At 38.9% G+C, this 18,403-nt stretch overlaps 1 protein-coding gene across 2 annotated transcripts; it reads right to left on the bottom strand.

The window, feature by feature from the left end:
• Nucleotides 1–338: 338 nt before the first annotated feature.
• On the bottom strand, nt 339–18,297 carry FASTKD1 (FAST kinase domains 1). Of its 2 annotated transcripts, XM_030454399.1 has the most exons (16): nt 17,617–18,297; nt 16,906–17,002; nt 15,474–15,969; nt 15,038–15,106; nt 13,983–14,108; nt 12,396–12,782; nt 11,074–11,184; nt 9,792–9,923; nt 8,298–8,784; nt 7,518–7,632; nt 7,090–7,218; nt 6,162–6,293; nt 5,013–5,126; nt 4,597–4,738; nt 3,478–3,592; nt 339–2,494 (listed from the first exon to the last, which is right to left on the bottom strand). In XM_030454399.1, exons 3-16 carry the CDS (start codon nt 15,806–15,808, stop codon nt 2,405–2,407), a joined length of 2,484 nt encoding a protein of 827 aa, XP_030310259.1. In that variant the 5' UTR covers nt 15,809–15,969; nt 16,906–17,002; nt 17,617–18,297; the 3' UTR covers nt 339–2,404. The 2 variants fall into 2 exon arrangements, with proteins under 2 accessions (XP_030310259.1, XP_030310258.1); XM_030454398.1 differs by lacking the exons at nt 15,038–15,106; nt 15,474–15,969; nt 16,906–17,002; nt 17,617–18,297 and having other exon boundaries at nt 2,409–3,592; nt 7,090–7,170; nt 13,983–14,051.
• Between the last annotated feature and the right edge of the window lie 106 nt (nt 18,298–18,403).

Raw genomic sequence — 18,403 nt, forward strand, 5'->3', positions numbered from 1 at the left:
ATTTTTGAGTGCAACCTTTGCCCAAAACAAAGCACTCGGTTTCTGTAAAGTGGAGCATGCCCACCATTTTTATAGGGCATCTCTTCAAAGGATTTCTCCACTGAATAGTGTCATAAATCTAAAGAATGCAATAAAGCTGAATGTCATTACAACTGATATAGCAGGAAAACTGGAAAAGACATCTACCACACCTGACTAAATAGCAACTCCAGCTACCAAAGAACCCCTTGCATTGCCTTCCTAGGAGAAAGAGGTAAACATGGCGAAGACAGAGCCATCATAGCTCATTTATGTTCCATACACTGGTACTTGATCTGTGGGATATCTTTTCTGTTTTCCTCTTTAGTACCCAAGTGTTCAGCTATTCCTAGCACCTTTTCATTGGTTCCAGTTAAATCACTTGTTTACACCAGCTCATCTGCTCTTAACGCTTGGTGTTTTAATATAGAAGGAATGACTGAGGAGGATCAGAAGCAGCACAATTTACTGAAATACTCTTATATTTTGCTTTTCTTAGATGCCCTTTCTGAATCCACTCATAGCAGATTTTAATCCTTTTGCCATGGTGAATGTACATAACTTTAGTTACAGTCACTGCCACCTTTCTTACACTCCAAGGTTGCTACTTGAAAGCCATCTGTACAGAAGCAGGGTCATGCAAGAGACCTCTGACTTGTAGCCCACCTTCTCAGATGCTAACCTCTATTTATGATTTCTTCTCCCTTGTATACAAAACATAATGTGCATATAGTCTTTGTGCTGTGCCTTCAATGACATTTCTGAAAGCACATATATTCATCCATTTGATACCACAAACAGACTAAAAGCTACTAGTTTTTTCAGTCAACCCATAAACATGGGGCTGCCTCAGGAGGAACTTTAGGTCACCTCAACTCACAGTTTATAATAGTTGTCAGGTTTTACTGGCTTTTCATTTAGTGTCCTTATTTGTACACAGTCAATAAAAATATTTTCTTCTGCTACTGAGTAGCAACAAAACCAGTGACAGCCAGGTGCATAATGGTCAGTTCAGGAATGCAGTTGCTTACCTCTGCTAGGTTTCCAAGGAAGTGATAAGAAGAATGTCTATCGCTTTTACTAAAAAGGCTAGAAAACATATCCACAAGCAGTTGTTATGAGGCAATGGCAGCTGTAGTAACAAAATGTCTGCCTCTGAAAATGGGCTGATTTGCAGAAGCATAACCACTCTACAGTTACTGCTCTACAGTAAACATTCTCCTGGCTGTTGCACATCTTCCTTCTGTGTCCCAGTATCTTGTGCCTCCTGACACAAACCCTGGCTGAGCATGATCCTGGCAACCTGGAAGCCTGGTAACTGGCAAATAGTTTTAAAACATGATAAATAGACCAGCAATGTTTTTTACCACCAGTAGCCAAGATAGATGTCACTCTCTGAGGACTTTCCTTGGTCTTAGTTTCAAATTTCAGCCTAATTTTGCTCTTTTGTACACTGTCTTATTTATAGAACAGCTAGGATAGTTTGTCTAATTTTGTTTCTGTTAACAAAGGCCAGTCCAATTCATAATGCCACAGTAATCAATTTCGTTAATTATTTAGTTGTTAGCAAGTGCCTATGTCTGACAAAAGCATTGTTTTCTCCTTATCTTCTATAAATCTTTTGGATATCCCTTCCTAGTTGCACTGAACTGGAGTACAGGTGTTTTAAGGGTCTGGGTGGCTGCCAGACCTTTAGAACAAGTCTGTCTTTTAGGTATGTGAAGGCGTTCCAGAAGGCTCAAGCCATACTTCTGCACACACCACATCACAGGGTAGGAGAAGCAGCTGGCAGTTCCTCACCACACAACACCCTCACCCAACACAGTCACCCACAGTACCTCTGTTCTGGAAGATGGAAAGAGAACGGCTGCAGTAGCAGTCCTATTCTTAGCAAATCTGCATTTCAGTTTCTTGGTTTCACTGTACAGATACTGTTTGATCTCTGTTGCTCATTCTGTCACATGCTGGAAGACAGACATAGTTTTCAGTACATCTGCTGCCCCCTCTCTAACAGTCAAGGCTATTTCCAACTTTTTCTTTGGACAGCTTTGTATCTGGCTAAGCCTCTGTGCTTTATATAGGAGATAATAATGTAATTTTATGGCAAAACTGTCTTAGACTCATGTACCTGAAGAATAGCTTCCAGATAATTTCACCATCCTTAAAATTCTAAGAATCCTCATGAGATCATGGCCCCTTGGGACCTGCCTTTTGTAACCCCAGACAAATTGAGTATTATATCTCTTGACACCTGATGCCCTATGGCAAGCTTTGGTCCAGCAGACTCACAGATAAAGAGATTTTTGGACATAGTTCAGGATTATAAGGAGTTTAATGGCACATGATGTGTCTGTATAAAAACATACTTCTGACTACATGTCTGACATCACTGTATTCCATACAGATGCTTTTTCAGATATTCTAGCCGTTCACCTTTTGTTGACAGAACCATAGAATTCCATTCAAAGTGAGGAATCTGTAGAACAGAATCATACAAACTAAGTGTTAACATCATCTGGTATAAGCCATATAGCACCTTACAGCAAAGAAAAAGGCTCTTTAATATCTGCTCTCCACTTTAAAATACTTTATCATCTATGTTTTCTAAAAGCAAGACTTATTCTAGTACTGAAAAGGATAATTTCTCAATCTAAGATTTTTCCTTCTTTAAGTATAGTCAGTTTGCTCACAAAAAGCAGCACTGTTGCAGAGCTATGAAGCAGATACCCATGCAGTACAGGCTATGGCACCATCTCCCACCTTTTGACATCCAAAGCAAGAGAAAATCTCAGGTCACTACAGCTAGTAATGTTAATGTATCAAACTGGAATGGGGTGTCTGTAGCATGACATTTACTGTCAGGGCAACACAAGTTAAGGATGTTTATCCTGTTAGAAAGAAACCAAACCAAACACAAACCCTTAAGCTTACAGAGGGATTCTAGCTAAAATTAGAGTAAGAGAGTAATTACATATGGAGAAGGATCTGCATTCATGAGCTTCCATTATCCAAATTTTTCTGTGCTGGTGGCTGTGGATTAAGTCTGGGCATTAGTCTTCCCTGTCACAGCACCATGATTGCTGCAGACAAACAACATCCATATCCCACGCTGCAGCTCCCGTAACTGTTTCTCTACCACTCAAGGAGGGAAATCTTTAGTGAATTGAAATGAAAGTCTTGTTTCTCTTTTCCTCCTTTACTCAGGCTACACTGAGATTGCTAGTCTGCCTGCAGTCAGAGACCACTGAGACCTTCTGACTTCAGTTTTTCTGCAGCACTTTCAGATCAGGTGCAAGTTCTATGAAGTCTTGAGAACAGCTTGGAATTTCCCCCCTAATAAGAAGTTGCTCTCATCCAGTGTATGCTTTTAACAGTATTTAAATCTGTTGCAAGGGAAATGTATCTATCTGCACAATCGATACAACTCAGAAAGGACATAAAATATTGCTGACTGCTCACCTGAACCACCCGGTACCCCAGCATTTCCAAGTGTCGTTTTTTCGCTGCAGGTTCTCCTTTCAGGTGATGTGAATTTTTGCTAAAAGCCTTTGAATCAAGAAATTCCAAAGCAATTCTGCAACAAAAATTAACATTTACTTTCATGTTCTACCTTAATGACAAGAAGTGGTATTTCTAGTTCAGTATTGATAGCTGTAGGAAGACTGTTACTAGATAATCCTAACAATTCATAGGCAAAGAAAATTAAACAACTTCCTGAAACTAGAAAGCATATTCCTCGTACATATCCAGAGATACCTAAACTTCATGTGACTTAGAAAAAGCATTCCTCTCTGTAACTACTTTTGTTCAGATGGTGAAAACATCTAACCAGCATTTTCAAGGCTTACATTTGAAGAACTGAGAGGCAAACCATATTCCAGTCTCATGAAAAGCATTTCAAGAATGTCCTGTCTGTCCTTGTGAACTGGGTCTGGCTGGGATGGCTACTTTTCTGTATGGTGCTGTGTTTTGTATCTGTGACCAATAAAGTCTTGGTAACACCAGTATTTTGGCTATTGCTGATGAGTGCTTACACAGCATCAAGCCCTCCTTTATCTCTCGTGCTGCACCCACAGTGTACAGGCAGGTGCCCGCAAGAGGCTGGGAGGGGACACAGCTGGAAGTTCAACTGGCAAAGCAATATTCCACACCAGACAGCATCATGCTCAGCAATAAAATGGAGTTTTTCCAAAGCAGTCATTGCTCCAGCATTGGTCTGCTGGCAGTGAGTGGCTGCATTTGCATTGTTTTCCTTTTTTTCCCATCTTTTGTATGCTTTTCACTTATTCACAACTGTATTGATTGCAATTCAAGAGGTTTTTTCCTCACTTTTGCCCTGCAGATTCTCTACCCCATCAAGCTGCAGGGCAGTGTTTGAGTGAGTGAGTGGGATCTGGAGTAAACCCACCACACCTAGGGAGGCTAAACCTCTTAAGGCTTTGGAAAAAGGAAAAGAAAAAATAAATACCCTGGGGGTTGCAACAACTGTTTTGGACATAAATATCAGAAACCTTGTCAAAACTTGATCTAAACTGGGAAGCTTTGAAGAGCTAATGTGCAAGAATTTGATGTACTAACCTCTGAGCTCCAGGTGGCAAAGCTCTTCTCCCTTCATCCTTCATGTCATGTCTCAAATGTATTCCCTGCACAATATCTAAAGGTAAATTCTGAACCATATAGGAAAGAGGCTTTTTATTTTCATCCAGAATGCACTCAAAATCTGTGAGAAAACACAACAAAACTGTTTAACTGGCATTAAAAAAAAGGGAAAAAATTTCATCTGTACTGTGTTTACTTCTGGGAAAACTAAGTTATAATCAAAATTTGAGATACCCAACATTATTCACATTACACAGGGAATTTCAGAACCTGTATTTTATAAAACAATTTCTTCTTTGCAGTATCTTGTGGCCACCCTAGAGGCTTCTTCATCTTGGTGATGATACTGATAACAAAAGTCTCCATTACAGTCCTTAAGAGGATTAACTTCTCACCTATTTCATAGTAGTATGGTGTGAGAACAGATATTCTTGCATAATTGCTTCCTCCTAAGATCTCTGTCAGCATTCTGTGCACATGCTGTCGCAATGGATTTATTCGGCTACTGCCTACAAAGACAAAATAAAGAATTCAGACATCAAAACTTCCACAGACAATGTTTTGAAAACAGCACTTTGTGACACTGCATTTTTGACAGCCAGCCTACCAAATTAAAGCCTTTCCACAGATCCCTGGTGTTACATTATAAGTCAGAAAGCATGTGATCATATTATGTGTGGAAAGTGGCAGATGCCTATGAAGCATGAACTCAAAACCAGACTTTCCATCCTACAATTTTTCCCACTGACATACTACAAACACTTTAGTTTCAGGTTTTACCTGTTGGATTTTGTATCTTTTTGATTGTGCTCAGACAGTTAAATTTTGCATCTATCACAGGAGATCCCACTATCTATCACTTCTCTGTTGCAGATTGTTAATGACCTTGCTCCATTAAATATCTACATTCCCAGATAAAGCACCTGAGTTCAGTGGGTAGCACAACAGATCTCCCCCGTCAGAACTAGCGGAGCAGAAACTGAGTTTGCATCAGCTGGATTGTCTGAACTGATCACTATTCTGAAAGATTTCAGCTGCTACACTTGACCACTAGCCTACTTCTCCACCTCTCTTCCTCAGTATATCTTGATTCTCTCAAGGAAGATGACAGCACTGAGTTTGAAAGGACACAGCAAAAATGCTCATCCTAAAAAATTTAATTCAAACATACAGTCTTGGAAGTGATGCAGGGATCAAAGTGACCCATCTCTTCCAGTAGATAATCCTAGTGATCCCTCTTCCTGCCTTTCCATCCTCCATGCAGTATACAACTGTTTCTATGTATTTTATTTTTATTTCTCACGTAGAAATATCCCTTCTCTAGTACGTTAATTCTCCTGGGGAAAACTGCTTTCTATCTGCTGCATTACTAAGCAGTCGCACTTTTCAAGAACACATCCTCAGCAGAGAGTGGGATGGACCCTTCTGAGCTCCTATTGTGTGATAGTGTCAGCATGACAGTTTTCAAAGAACCATCTAGCAGACTGTTGAGAACAGACTGCTAATAGTAAAAATGTCAGCTTCTCCTCTCCTAAATTACTTACTGGTATGACAGACACGTTGGCAGTAGCGCTCGTGAAACCAAGGGATATGAAACTCCGGGCACTCCAGACAGACTGCTCTGTTCAGTTTCATCAGGTAGGAGCTGACTTCCTGCTTTACAGTATCAGGCAGGACTGAGTTAAACAAAATAAAAAGATGTGAACTGAAATGTAAAAAATTCAACACACTGAACTCAATGACTACCTCTGAATTATGTACTAGAGGTGCAAATATCTGTGTAGTACAGCAATTATAAAACTCATGCTGCAGGATCATGAAAAGGTTCTCAAAATCCCTGAGGAAAATATGAAAAATAAAATTTTGTTTAATATTAAGAACAACAGTAAGACAGAAGAAAGCAGCAATTTAAATGCCCTTTTATCATTTACCTTTCAATGAAATGGCTGAAGGCAAAATGGCAGCCATTCATTGATAGCAAACACGGTACAGGCAGAAAGGAAGGAAACACTCAAGCACTCATTGGAGAGAAGGGACTGGTGGGACTTTCTTCTTTCAGACAAGAATCTTGTATTACTATTTGTAGTAATAAATATACTTAGGTAATTCTATTTCTAATAAATTTAAGAAATATTAAATAAGGAGTGCAATAATTTGGGCACATTGTTGGCTCATGGCTTACATCCACCAGCACCCCCAGGTCCCTTTCCCCTATGCTGTTCTCCAGCAGCTCAGTTCCCAACCTTTACTGGTACCTGGGGTTGTTCTTTCACAGATGCAAAATTAAGCACAGATTTTTGTTCATTCCTTCCCTTTTAACACATGAATAATGACTACATTATATACAGGGGTCTTTCCTGAAAAATGAATTGTTAAAAGAGTAATTTTACTTCTCAAATTATATACAGGTCCACAATTTCATTTTATGACAAATGCTACATAATCAAATTCAACAGAGACCTAGGTATTTACCTGCAAGCTGAGCATCCAATTTGCTTAGGAAAGAAACATCAAATATCCTTCTTATCAGAACTGGAGGAAAATACCCAGCCACTGCCAAAACATGACCAAGCACCACCAAATGGTGAGTTTCAAAACAACCTTTAAAAACCAAACAAATTTGTATTAACACGTGACATAAAGCTGAAAAGATCTGCAATGCCCTTCAAAGACATTCAAGTTTCTGTCTTAATAAACACACAGGCAGATTAAGTACTACGCTAACTGCACCAAAGTGGAAGGTAACTCTTGCCAGGTCTTTGCAGGAGGAAACTAGAGTCTTAAAAAGGGTAACTCCACAATATTTCAGTACCCAGCAAATTATCACAGTTATCATAGTACTATCTTCTGGTGATACTCATTCATGTGGTGTCATATTATCTTTTGTCTGATGTACTTACTTAAGTTAGAAGTAAGATGTTGGATACAACTTTCAAAGAAGTCTTCATTGGCAGGCGGGTCATAATTCAGAGCAGAGAAAAGGAAGAGAATGAAATAGATTTCAAATGGGTGGATCTAGAAAAAAATGTGTATTTTGTATTAAGTCACTGCAAAATATCATTTTTTCATGGAGAAAAATACTAAGAAAACAAAATTCAGAAATCATTAAAATTGCAGTTACGGTTTAAGCTTAAAACCTGTTTCATGTAGATGATCCAATTGCTTCTATATACTTAGACCTTAAGAAACTTCTAAAAATTTTTCCCATTAAATGCTCTTAAAGAAACCAAAATGTCATAGAATAAAAACAAAGACCTATATAAACACCAGACTGAGAAGGCAAAAAAACAAAAGATAGCAAGAGAACATGGTAATTTTGACCAAAAAGACAGGCTATTTTGGAAATCCCCACAAGAACTGGCAATGTAAAAATGTATGTGTGACTACCTGTAAAGAGATGTAAATAAAATTATTTAAGATGGTCAAATGTAAAGCGGAATGCAAAGGATTATGGTTGACCTAATACTGTCTGAACAATAAAATAAGAAAGGAAAATTTAAGAGACGTTCAAAATTATATACATGGAAGCAGAATAACTTTGAGTGAACAGTGAAAATATAAATTCCAAATTAGGACAAAACTGAACACCTGCTGTGTATTGTGCTCTGAAACACTAACTACTACCCAGTTTCTTCTTACTGAGTAACTAACACCACAGATAGAAAGAAAAACTGCAATACCTTTTCTATATTTTCAACAGTCACAGAAGCTATTCTGTCAAGTAATGAAGGACAAAGGTAGTTTGTTTTTATGAGAAAAAAAGACAACTCTAATACATTTGACCGTGTTATTTGGTCTATCAAGCGTTGACATGTGGCCACAGTTTCCTCACAGAGGACTTCTTCAAACCACTTTCCATTCTGATGTGTAAGTTCTTCCAACAGAAGATTTAAGTTGTTGGCTTTCTGAAGCCTCTGAAATCCACAGTCATTTAGTTTTTGCAGGAGCTTTACACATAGCTCAGAACTGTTTTGCCAGTGCAATTGGTCATAATGATTCCATTTGACAAGAGCTGTAGCAATGCAATTCAAATGATGGAGTCTACATTGAGGCAGAACTGCTGCTGCTTTGTTTATAATGATTTCCTCCACTTGACAAGAGGGAAGCATGGCCAGAACACGAATTATTGCGGCAGTATCAGCAGGTATGACACTAGATCTTAAAAAACTGGGAGAGACAAATAAAACCAGGCCATCAGTACTGACAAAGTGCAAATGTTCAACAAACAAAGCCAGAAACAAATAAATTGCATGCATCAAATTTCTATTCTAAAAGTCAAAGGCTGCACAGGAAATACAAAAAAAGCTGAAATTTAATGACAAGATAGAAATTCAAACAGTTAACAACTACAGTCTTTCTCCATTGAGATTACCATTTTCTTTCTAATTTATTCAAAGCTGAATAAGGAAGGCAGGAAACATGAGGAAGACAGGGAGCATCTCAATCAGCTCGTGAGGCTTCAAGTGTCAATGAGAAACACAGAAGTCTTTAGTAAGGGCAGAAAGTCCACCTTTATTAACAGAGTTTGTGGATTTCAGCGCCTGGATAATTTCTGTTATTTCTTTCCTGGGAAGCACCAGGATTTAAGGTGCCTGAGGAATGTGAATGCATCATCCACAAAAGACATGTACAGCCAGGGCACTTCATTCCTATATAGACTGAGCAATGGAACCAACAGATCTTTTTTCTTGCCATTACAGAAAAGGTTTCCCTTTCTATGTTGCAACTAGTCCCTGAGAACCAACTAGACTGTTCTACAATCAAAAGAGGAGTATTCTGCCTCACACTCTCGCTTCTCACAATAATTTAATTCTTACTGTGTATTTTTCCTTTCTTCTTCCTCCAAATATCAAAGAAGATATTAATATTTACACTTCCTATAAAGTACCAAACAAAACTTCCTGTTTAATGTCTCTATACTGGCCCAGGAAAAAAAAATGTCTATTTTTAAAAGATACCATATTTATTAGCAGGTGGCATTTGGTCTACAGTCAAGACAATATCCACTTCCTACCCTCTGGTTTATGGGTTTACAAAATCAAATACTTCTAATGGTTTGTTTCTTTGTATTTTATGGAAACAAAACAATTTAACATCTTAGATTTTTATTTAAAATGCTGAGTAGACAAGAGTTTAATACTTAAACAGCTACACTTCCAAGAATACACACTTACCCAATTAGTAACATTTTTAGTTTGGCAAACAGCTCCAGGTCCTGGCAATGCAACACCACCAAGTACTGCGTTAACTTTATCAAATGTAGTAAGTGATAGTTATACAAGTGTTTGTGCAAAGTAGAAGCCATTCTGAAATCAAAGAGAAACAGATAACCATGGTATTATGCTAATACAGAAGATACTGCAAAACCCAACATGCCATATGAAGAAGGGGTGCACTGTACCTAGGTGGAGGATTGCACACACCTGCACTCCTCTCTACCCCAGTTTTAATGGTGTTCCACTAAGACATAGCAGCCTCTCTCTATTCAGAAAACTGCAAAATTAAAGCCCTCATCACAGCAAAACAGCTACTTCACTTAATAATTTTTCTTGCAGATTTTACAACTGCTTAAATTTCGAGTGAACTAAGAATGAGATAAGCTAGAACAGCATCATCAGCTTCATCCCCACAATACTCACTTGTAAGAGTAACTGCTATGGCTATGTTGGTCAAAAGCTGAGAGGGTCATCATTTGTAGGAAAAGATATTACTGTTAGACATTCTTTAGACAGTAAGATCCAAGGACAAAAATCATTAATTCACCTGGTCTCACTAATACCACTCCACAGCACTACCTTTTTTTTCCAAGAATCTATTTGGTTCATACAACTAATTCAATGCACAATTATGGTTCACAGTCTGCATTTAGCTCTGCTGCATCTGTGACACATCTGATACTACACATCTTCTGTGCCCAAAATCTCTATTACTTTTCTCCTTGTTGTATGAAAGATATTACCTCTCCCTATAAAGAACACTCAGTTTACAACTGCAGAAACTTTGGCCCACATTCTTAAAGACACAGGACTTAATAGTTCAAAGCAGGACACAGTAACTTTTGAAGAAACAATTCAGATCAGTAACAGGATCTCCTAGATAAGACACATTCTCTGCAACTTAGTACATTCTCATTTGTCTCATCAGTTTACAGTAGTTGTTAGAGGCTAAGTTTATTCAAATAGGATCACATATTTGTAAATAAGCCCAATATTATATTACATTAGCTTGGTAAGGTTGAAATGGCCTTATGTGAAATTCTTAAACTGCCTCAAATACTTCTGGATCAAGATGTGCTTTTCTAAAACCAGTAATACCTAATTAGATATGCATATATGTATTTGTGTAAAAGTTACACACTTTCCACTCCCAATTTACTGGATATTCTAAAGCTTTCCATACTAAATGGAAGTATTTTACCTAAACAATACAACTTCTTTGTAGTATCAAAAAAATTACTTTTTGAGTAGATGAGAATTTCTGCATTTCATTTTCTGCATTGTCTTGAGTATTATCAGTACTTGATAACTGCTAAACTCTTCTGCCATGCGTGCTGCGGTTACCAGCAACCTAAAGTGGAAAAGAAAAGATGTAAGATGGATTTCCCAAAAAAAAAAAAAAAAAAACAAAACAAAACAAAAAAACCCAAAAAAACAGTTCAAAATCTCTAGCAAAGGTTGCAGCCATTTTCTTTGCCTAGGAAGGAAAGAACCAATAGACTGTTTCAGGAAATATAGGAAAGCAAATTCCCCCAAACTAGAGACCTTTGTCTGGCTGACCCTTCTTCTGAACGCTTATGTGTACGGCACAGAGAAATGTGTAAGATCAGTATATTTTCCTCTGATACTAGAAACCAGCAATTCTCAATGAGGAGAATAAGTAGGTAAGGTACTCCAAGAAAATAAACATTCAACATCAATCAGCATGATACAGATAACAGAATCAAACATGAATTGAACAGATTCTAGAGCAAGTAAAGATAATGACTTTTTCTGCCTCACACAGATTTTTACTAAAAATAAAATATTTTTGTTAATCAAGGAAAACCTTTTGGAACTAAATCCACTATGGCAAAACCAACACAGTATATCAGACTTCTGAATAGAGGCAAGTGTTCATAAATGTTCATGAAGAAAAGCCTGAAAATACAACTAATTGTAATTAATACAGCAAATTCTGCCTAAAACTGAAGACTTTGAAATACCTATGACTAATACCACCCCCAAACAGGATTTTGTAGCACAAAAAACCAACCAAAATAAAACAAAAAAACCCCACAAACCAAGCAGACAAAAATCTGCCACACAGTACTATGCTGTAATTGCTAAATAAACACTGAAGTGTTCCCTACTGATGACAGTTCATATAGAACAGGATGTACAGCAAACTGGGATAGGAAAATGCTCAGGCTGTTTCAGCTACTGCCAGTCAAGAGGAAAAAACAGCACATACCACTGCATATATTTCTCAGAAAAAAGTTTTTTACTACCATTCACTGAGAAAAGAAGGTTGCAGTCTCTTAGAGCTTTGAGACAGCCTTGCGTAACAGCATTCACATTCCCCTTGATTGCTGAATCCAGCTTTCTATGCAACCATTTTAAGACAATCTATTCTGACAGTGTGTCCATAATGAAATAACACATTGCTACAAAGTTATAACTAGAAAACCTAATGCTCAGCTCAAGGGATAGGCTCAGAAATTCCTTCAAACACCAGAACACTTAATTTCCATGTATGACTATTATTTATCATAAATAAGATTAAATTATTAATAAACTTACCTTCCTCTTACCTTGGATCCTGCCACAGGTCCAAGAGCAAAAAATAATTTTGCAAAGGTTTCAGGATCATCATAATCACCTATAGTTTCAGACAGCAGCTGTTTAGCAACCAAGCGGAATTCAGCATTGTCAAAACCCAGCCCAAAAATCAGACTAATAGTGTGTATATCCAGATGGGAGGCACTGTTAAGGAAAATCTTGTTGCATTTTTCTACCAATGGATGATATCTCAGTTTAAAATTTTGAAGAAACTGTAGTATTCTTTTGGCATAATTGTAGTGGACTTCACCATTTTCTTCCAAGAGCTGTTCAGCTTTGTGTAGTAATCTATCTCGGAAACTCTGTGAGATAACATCTGATATGCTGATCATCAAAACTGACAAGATCCTGAAAAATTCAGAAGATTTTACACTTAAACGTAGAATGTGACAAGTAATAAAGTTCAAATTTCTTAAATAAGCCACACAAAGAAAAGAACATTAGTGTGTTGATGACTTCTGCATAAAAAATGAATGTAAAATCCAATGGAAAAAAAACAAAACAAACAGCTGAGCAAAAAAACATTTTTCCTACTAAAGTCAAAATTCTGCTCCCGGTGAATTTCTGAAAACACTGGAATTTTTCAACCATCTCTTGCAAAGTTGTATGCTATGAATGCCTTTACCTAGGGCAAGAATCTGATTTGCCTAAATCCCATTTTAGAAACATATTTAATGTTCAATGCAAACTAAAGAAACCCAAACAATTCTCAAGTGACAGAATGGGGAAAAGAGTCATTGTCACTGCTAAAGAAGCAATCCTTTTGTAAAGAAATAAAACCTATGACCACAGGGAGAGTCAGCTGAGTGAAAAAATGCAGTCCCATTCAGGGAGTTTCATAAGCAGGCTCCTCACATCTGCAAAAATAAAAGTGTTGGGACTGCTGGTGCTGTATAAAGCAGCGGAGGGGAAGAGCAGCCTTTGGTACAGTGCTGTAGTAGCCCAGAGGGAACAGAGGCATGAAAAAGCAATGAAAAGCAGACTTCTTTGACTAGGGGCAGATTTTAAGTAACTTTAATATTAGGGTTATGCACTAGACATGCCAGCAAGAGAACCACTTAATCCAAATTGACCTCAAAAAGGAATGAATAAAAAAAGTTAATTAAAAACCATCGCATTAAGACTCCTTATTGCTATTCACAATAGTAAGCTAAATTCATGTTATAGCAGAAAAAACATAAATCTCAAGGAAGAAAAACTTCTGGTGAGTAAATAGCCAAAAAAATTTGCAAAAAAAAAGTCCACGTAAAAACAGAATCAGGATAAAGCAGTATCTGCTGGTTTTCCACTAGAACATTAGTTTTAATTAAGTGTTTAAATTGGTCATAAAGAAATTCTTTACAAAATCACTGGGAAAATGCATTCCCCTAAGCAAACCTTTCCATGAAAATCAATGCACTAATACAAATCCCCTCTTTTCCATAAACCCCAAACTTCGGAAAAGCAACTTTCAGCTGAGAAAAATGAAAAGTGTTTTGTTTAGCAAAGGCAGCCCAGTAACTGTAATGTATTTCTTCCCCTACTACTCAATTTCATTCTGACACTTACCTTATATCCTGTATAGAATCCAGTTTCTCATCCACAATATGAGCTACCTTGCCCATTAAGGGACTGAAATGTCTGTGCTGCTTGTATAAACACATTGAAAATTTAGACAGAGCTGGCAGACTAAGCCTGTCAAGATATCAAAGACAGACAGGATATTTACCTTTCACTTCTAGTGAGTAACTTCAACAATTAGATGTTAGTAAAATTACAAAGCAAGGTAACAAAGTATCAAAGCAATTCCTCACTGGTTCCCTATAGTGATACCTTGAAATTAACCAAAACACAGAGGTATTTTAGACTAAAGCATATTGTGCATACAGACCTCTACAAATATCAGAATTTCTTCATTCAACCAAGTCAGCATAAGAAATCCGTAATGCTTCCATTCTCAAGCAATCATGTAAAAAAGCTTAAATGAATGGGAACTATTTATTACTTGAATGTCATCAAGCTACACTGAATTTATTTAATTGTCAAGATGCCCCAGATGCTCAGCTGGGAAAGACAATTCTGTGATGCAGTTCTGACACTAGCTTTCACCCTTGAGATTAAAAAATTAGAACTAAAATATCCAAAACACTTAAAAAACCCAATTCAACTAAAAAACCAAAACAAAAACAAAAAAAAGCCCACAAATGTTTGTCTTTGAATACAAAAGGTTTTTACTAAAAATGAGATGAGGAGTGTTCTAACAACCATTTAAGAGGTAGACATCAAAACTGTCTTAGTTAAAACTGTAAATATTAAACTCTGCAATTTGCTTCAAATGCATAAATCTACACAGACAATAGGTTTCAAAATCGTAACTGTTGGTCCCTGTTGCTGCCATATCTGAATCTCTCAAATATTTGTATACCAAAGTCCAAAAATACTCAAAGGCTCCATATATATAAAAATAATTTCCAAAACTTCAAAAAACACAATTGTCATTTTTCACTCTCACGTAATGCTTTAAACATCTCATAAATACTCTTTGAGAACGCTGTGTTGCCTCACATGAAGCAAACCATGCTTGGATTTATACCTTACACAAAGCATTGTAGTATAGTACTTGCCTTTCTAATCTTTTCCATGCTTCTGTAACAAGAGCTTCTGCTAGAGAATTATGGCCTTCAACACTGAGCCTTCAGAAGAAAGACATATTTTTAAGTTTGCTTCGAGAGTTTTAAAGAAGTAAGACAAATGTCCTTTTGTTATTCATCATGTTTTACTTTTCTATTGCTCCCTCCATTCAAATGGATTATAAACATTTATGCATCAATAATCGTAACTCCATTTACTGGGAGTGCAAAACATTTGAATTCTGTTTGCATCTGAAAAACACTGAGGCACTGGACATTAAGTTCTCTGTGTCACACAGTGAGAGTATGGAAGATGGGACAAGGCAGTCTCCCAGTCTCCTCACATGACGGCTTTGTAGTCAAAATTCCTTACCTTTTTATTACCAAAAATAATATGTATAGATGTGGCATTCAATACAATGCTACTTACCTCAGTATACTATACAGAGTGTCCACTACAGCCTCATCTTCCATGTTTTCCACTTTGTTCTCCGCTAAAACGCAAAGAGTGAGAAACTGGGAGTGATTTCTTACATAGTCACTGGTCCTTAAGAGAAGTGGCCTCTTCTTTTGCAGCTGCCACAGCATATTCAATGCAATCCCCACATGTTTTTCAGAAAAACTGGCCTTGTTCCTTCCAACAAGACTGAACACTTCATCTTCATGGGTGCAGCTATTTATCTGGCTCAAAAGCAGATCACTGCTCAGAGTCCGACCTTGGAAATGTCTCAGCCTCAACAAGCAAACATTCCTCAAAGAAAGCATTTTGCTATGCCTACCAGCTACATTTAAAGTGTCCAGAAATATTCTTTCACTTTTCAAGGTAAACCATCTTGTTAGAGAGAACAAACTCTAAAATTTGAAAAACAGGTAATTCTTTCATTCTGTATGGTCGTCGTATTAAGAAGTATTCAACTTCGAGGTACCTGTAATGAGACAGAACTAAAGCAGTTAAATACAGTCATAACTACTAGCTAAAAATCAATTTATCTGCCTTTTAATGTTCTGAGTAAGGTAAGCATGAGAACCTACAGCCTTGATTCTTCTCAGAGCTCCCAACAATGAACACCGACATACCTCTACATATCAAGAAAAGTTAGTCCACTTGCTAAGCTTTCAAATTTAGAAAACTGTCTTTAAAAACCACGTGTGCTATCATGCTACTACTGAGAAGGCAAAGTTGAGCTTTTTAACATGCAGGTGCTCCATGAGTAAGTCAGGCGAGGTTTGATCTCACTAAGCCACTCCATAATCCCACACTGGGGTCCAGGAACTGCTAAGAAATACAGCGAAGGGTGGTAAAATGAAGTGAGTGAGATGGCAAGAGCTTCTAAGCTGGCATCATTGGATTTATCTGGCTTGGTATGTGCATCCATCTCACAGTATATATATCTACAGTACTGCATTTATAAGCCTCTCCCAGAGATTCCTTTCCACTCTGCTCTCTTTAGTATGTGGTCTATGCCTTGTAAATAGAGGAAGACTTTAGTATGTGGCTTCTACTCAGGAAGGCTGACCTTTGTAATATAAGATATTAATCACAACTAATCAGCTGAAATCACCTACTGCACTAAAGAAAAGCAACATTACTCCCCAAATTACAATAGAAGCTACAGACTTTGAACTCTGGCAAGTATTAATTTTTATTCATTACTATATCCCCTACTTTGTACACAATGATTACAACTATGTACTCTACAATCTACAACATAGGCTCCAAGCTGTATAACACAAACCGCGAGTAGTAAATGTTACAGTACGCAAAAAGACCCATCAAATTCTCTTAACTTGGAGATCACTGAAGAGTCCTGAAATCTTGCTTTAGAAGATACAATCAGTAACAACAAAAATTATCAACATACTACAAAATCAGCAGACTTGAATGCTCTTCAACTGTAAGCATGGTTCCAGGATTCTAATGTAACATTCAGGCACTGACAGAAGCACACAGCAGGCCTCCTGAAAGAAAAACAAAAAAACAAGAAACAAAAAACACCTTTTTGAGCAGCCTATGTAAAGTACTGAAATCACGCAAGAAAATTGGATATAGCTGGACACCCCCAGACCCCAAGTATAAAAAGCATTAAGGATTTAACTGATTTTTAGGAGAGCTGCACGTGTAGCACAGGGTGGTTTTTCCCCGTCTGACAGAGTCACCTGGGTTGCCGTGAGCAGCACCGGGAACCAGCAGCGAGCGGCCTATCGCCCCTCCTGCCGCTGCTCCCTCCGTGCCGCGCTGCTGCCCGGTCACCCACAGGAAGCCCCCCTGCTCCCACCTGCGTGTCGCCTCTTCCTTTCCTGCGGGGAGAGTTTGACCCAGAAGTGCTTCAGACGGAACGGGGGAAGGGCCAGAGCCACGCTGCCGCCTGCCCGCCACCCGCACGCAGGGGACAAGCCGCAGCGTTAGGCCCCTTTCCCTTCGCTCTCTCCGCCACCTTCAGCCAAACGGTGGCTGCGCTCTGCGCGTACGCTCCGTAATGAAGTCGGCGCTGCCATGCTCGGCGGGAGAAACCTCGGAGCCCGGCCCCCCGGAACCACCTCGCCCGCCGCTGCTCCAGCCCGCCAGCACGTACCGGCACCCTCCTCCGCAGTACAGTGAGAGGGAGGGTGGTGCTGCCCGGGCCGTTCCCCCGGCTCCTAAGAAGAGGTGGCGGCCGCCTCCAAGGGGCGGCCCGCGGGGCTCCCTGCGCGCCTGCGGTGCGACTGGGGACAGGGACCGACCACCGGCAGGGCAAAGCCGTGGCCCCGGCCGTCGGCATCGCCCGTGCGCCGGCGGGGCGCGGTGTTCGGTAACGCTGCCTTCAGAGAGGGCGATGGAAATGGCCAAGTCCAGCGCTCCGAGAACAGAAGAATCGGTGCCGTCTGCGAAACTTCTGAGGCATCCCCGCGCCCGCAGAACACAGCCTACGAAGTCCTGAGCCCACTTTTTCACAAGTGCTCTCCTGCATTCGAGCACAGATGGATACTACTCGCTCAAAACAAGCGTGTGGTGTAGCCTCAGCACTCCATGTGCTGCAGCACAGAGAATTTCCCATGTGCTGAGATGTCAGGAAATGCAGGGACAAAGGGCAAAGTCCAGCCAGTTAGGCCTTCCAAAGCAAATGTAATACAAAAGTTCCATGGCCATCTTAATCGTTGAGGTTGTGTAATTCTTAATTAATTTAGGAGCTGCTCACAGTTTTATGGATGCTCATCAACTTTCACATCTCCATTTTAAAGATAAATTAAATCAACTTTGAATGGCAGTACAGACATATGGGATAGGCTTACCAGGAAACTCTTTTTGCCTGATTGATCTCAAGTCCCATTTTAATTCTTCACAAGCTCTAGTATGTGCCAGGTGCCGCTGGAGTGACCCTA

This window comes from Calypte anna, chromosome 7, assembly GCF_003957555.1.
Source record: "Calypte anna isolate BGI_N300 chromosome 7, bCalAnn1_v1.p, whole genome shotgun sequence".
Classification (NCBI taxonomy): domain Eukaryota; kingdom Metazoa; phylum Chordata; class Aves; order Apodiformes; family Trochilidae; genus Calypte; species Calypte anna.

Coding starts and splice junctions, on each gene's coding strand:
- FASTKD1 (XM_030454399.1), bottom strand. CDS start 15,808: ATGCTTTCTTTGAGGAATGTTTGCTTGTTGAGGCTGAGACATTTCCAA. Junction 12,783..13,982: donor GATTCTATACAGGATATAAG/GTAAGTGTCAGA, acceptor TGAATTTTTCAG/GATCTTGTCAGTTTTGATGA. Junction 8,785..9,791: donor CTAAAAATGTTACTAATTGG/GTAAGTGTGTAT, acceptor TGTCTCTCCCAG/TTTTTTAAGATCTAGTGTCA.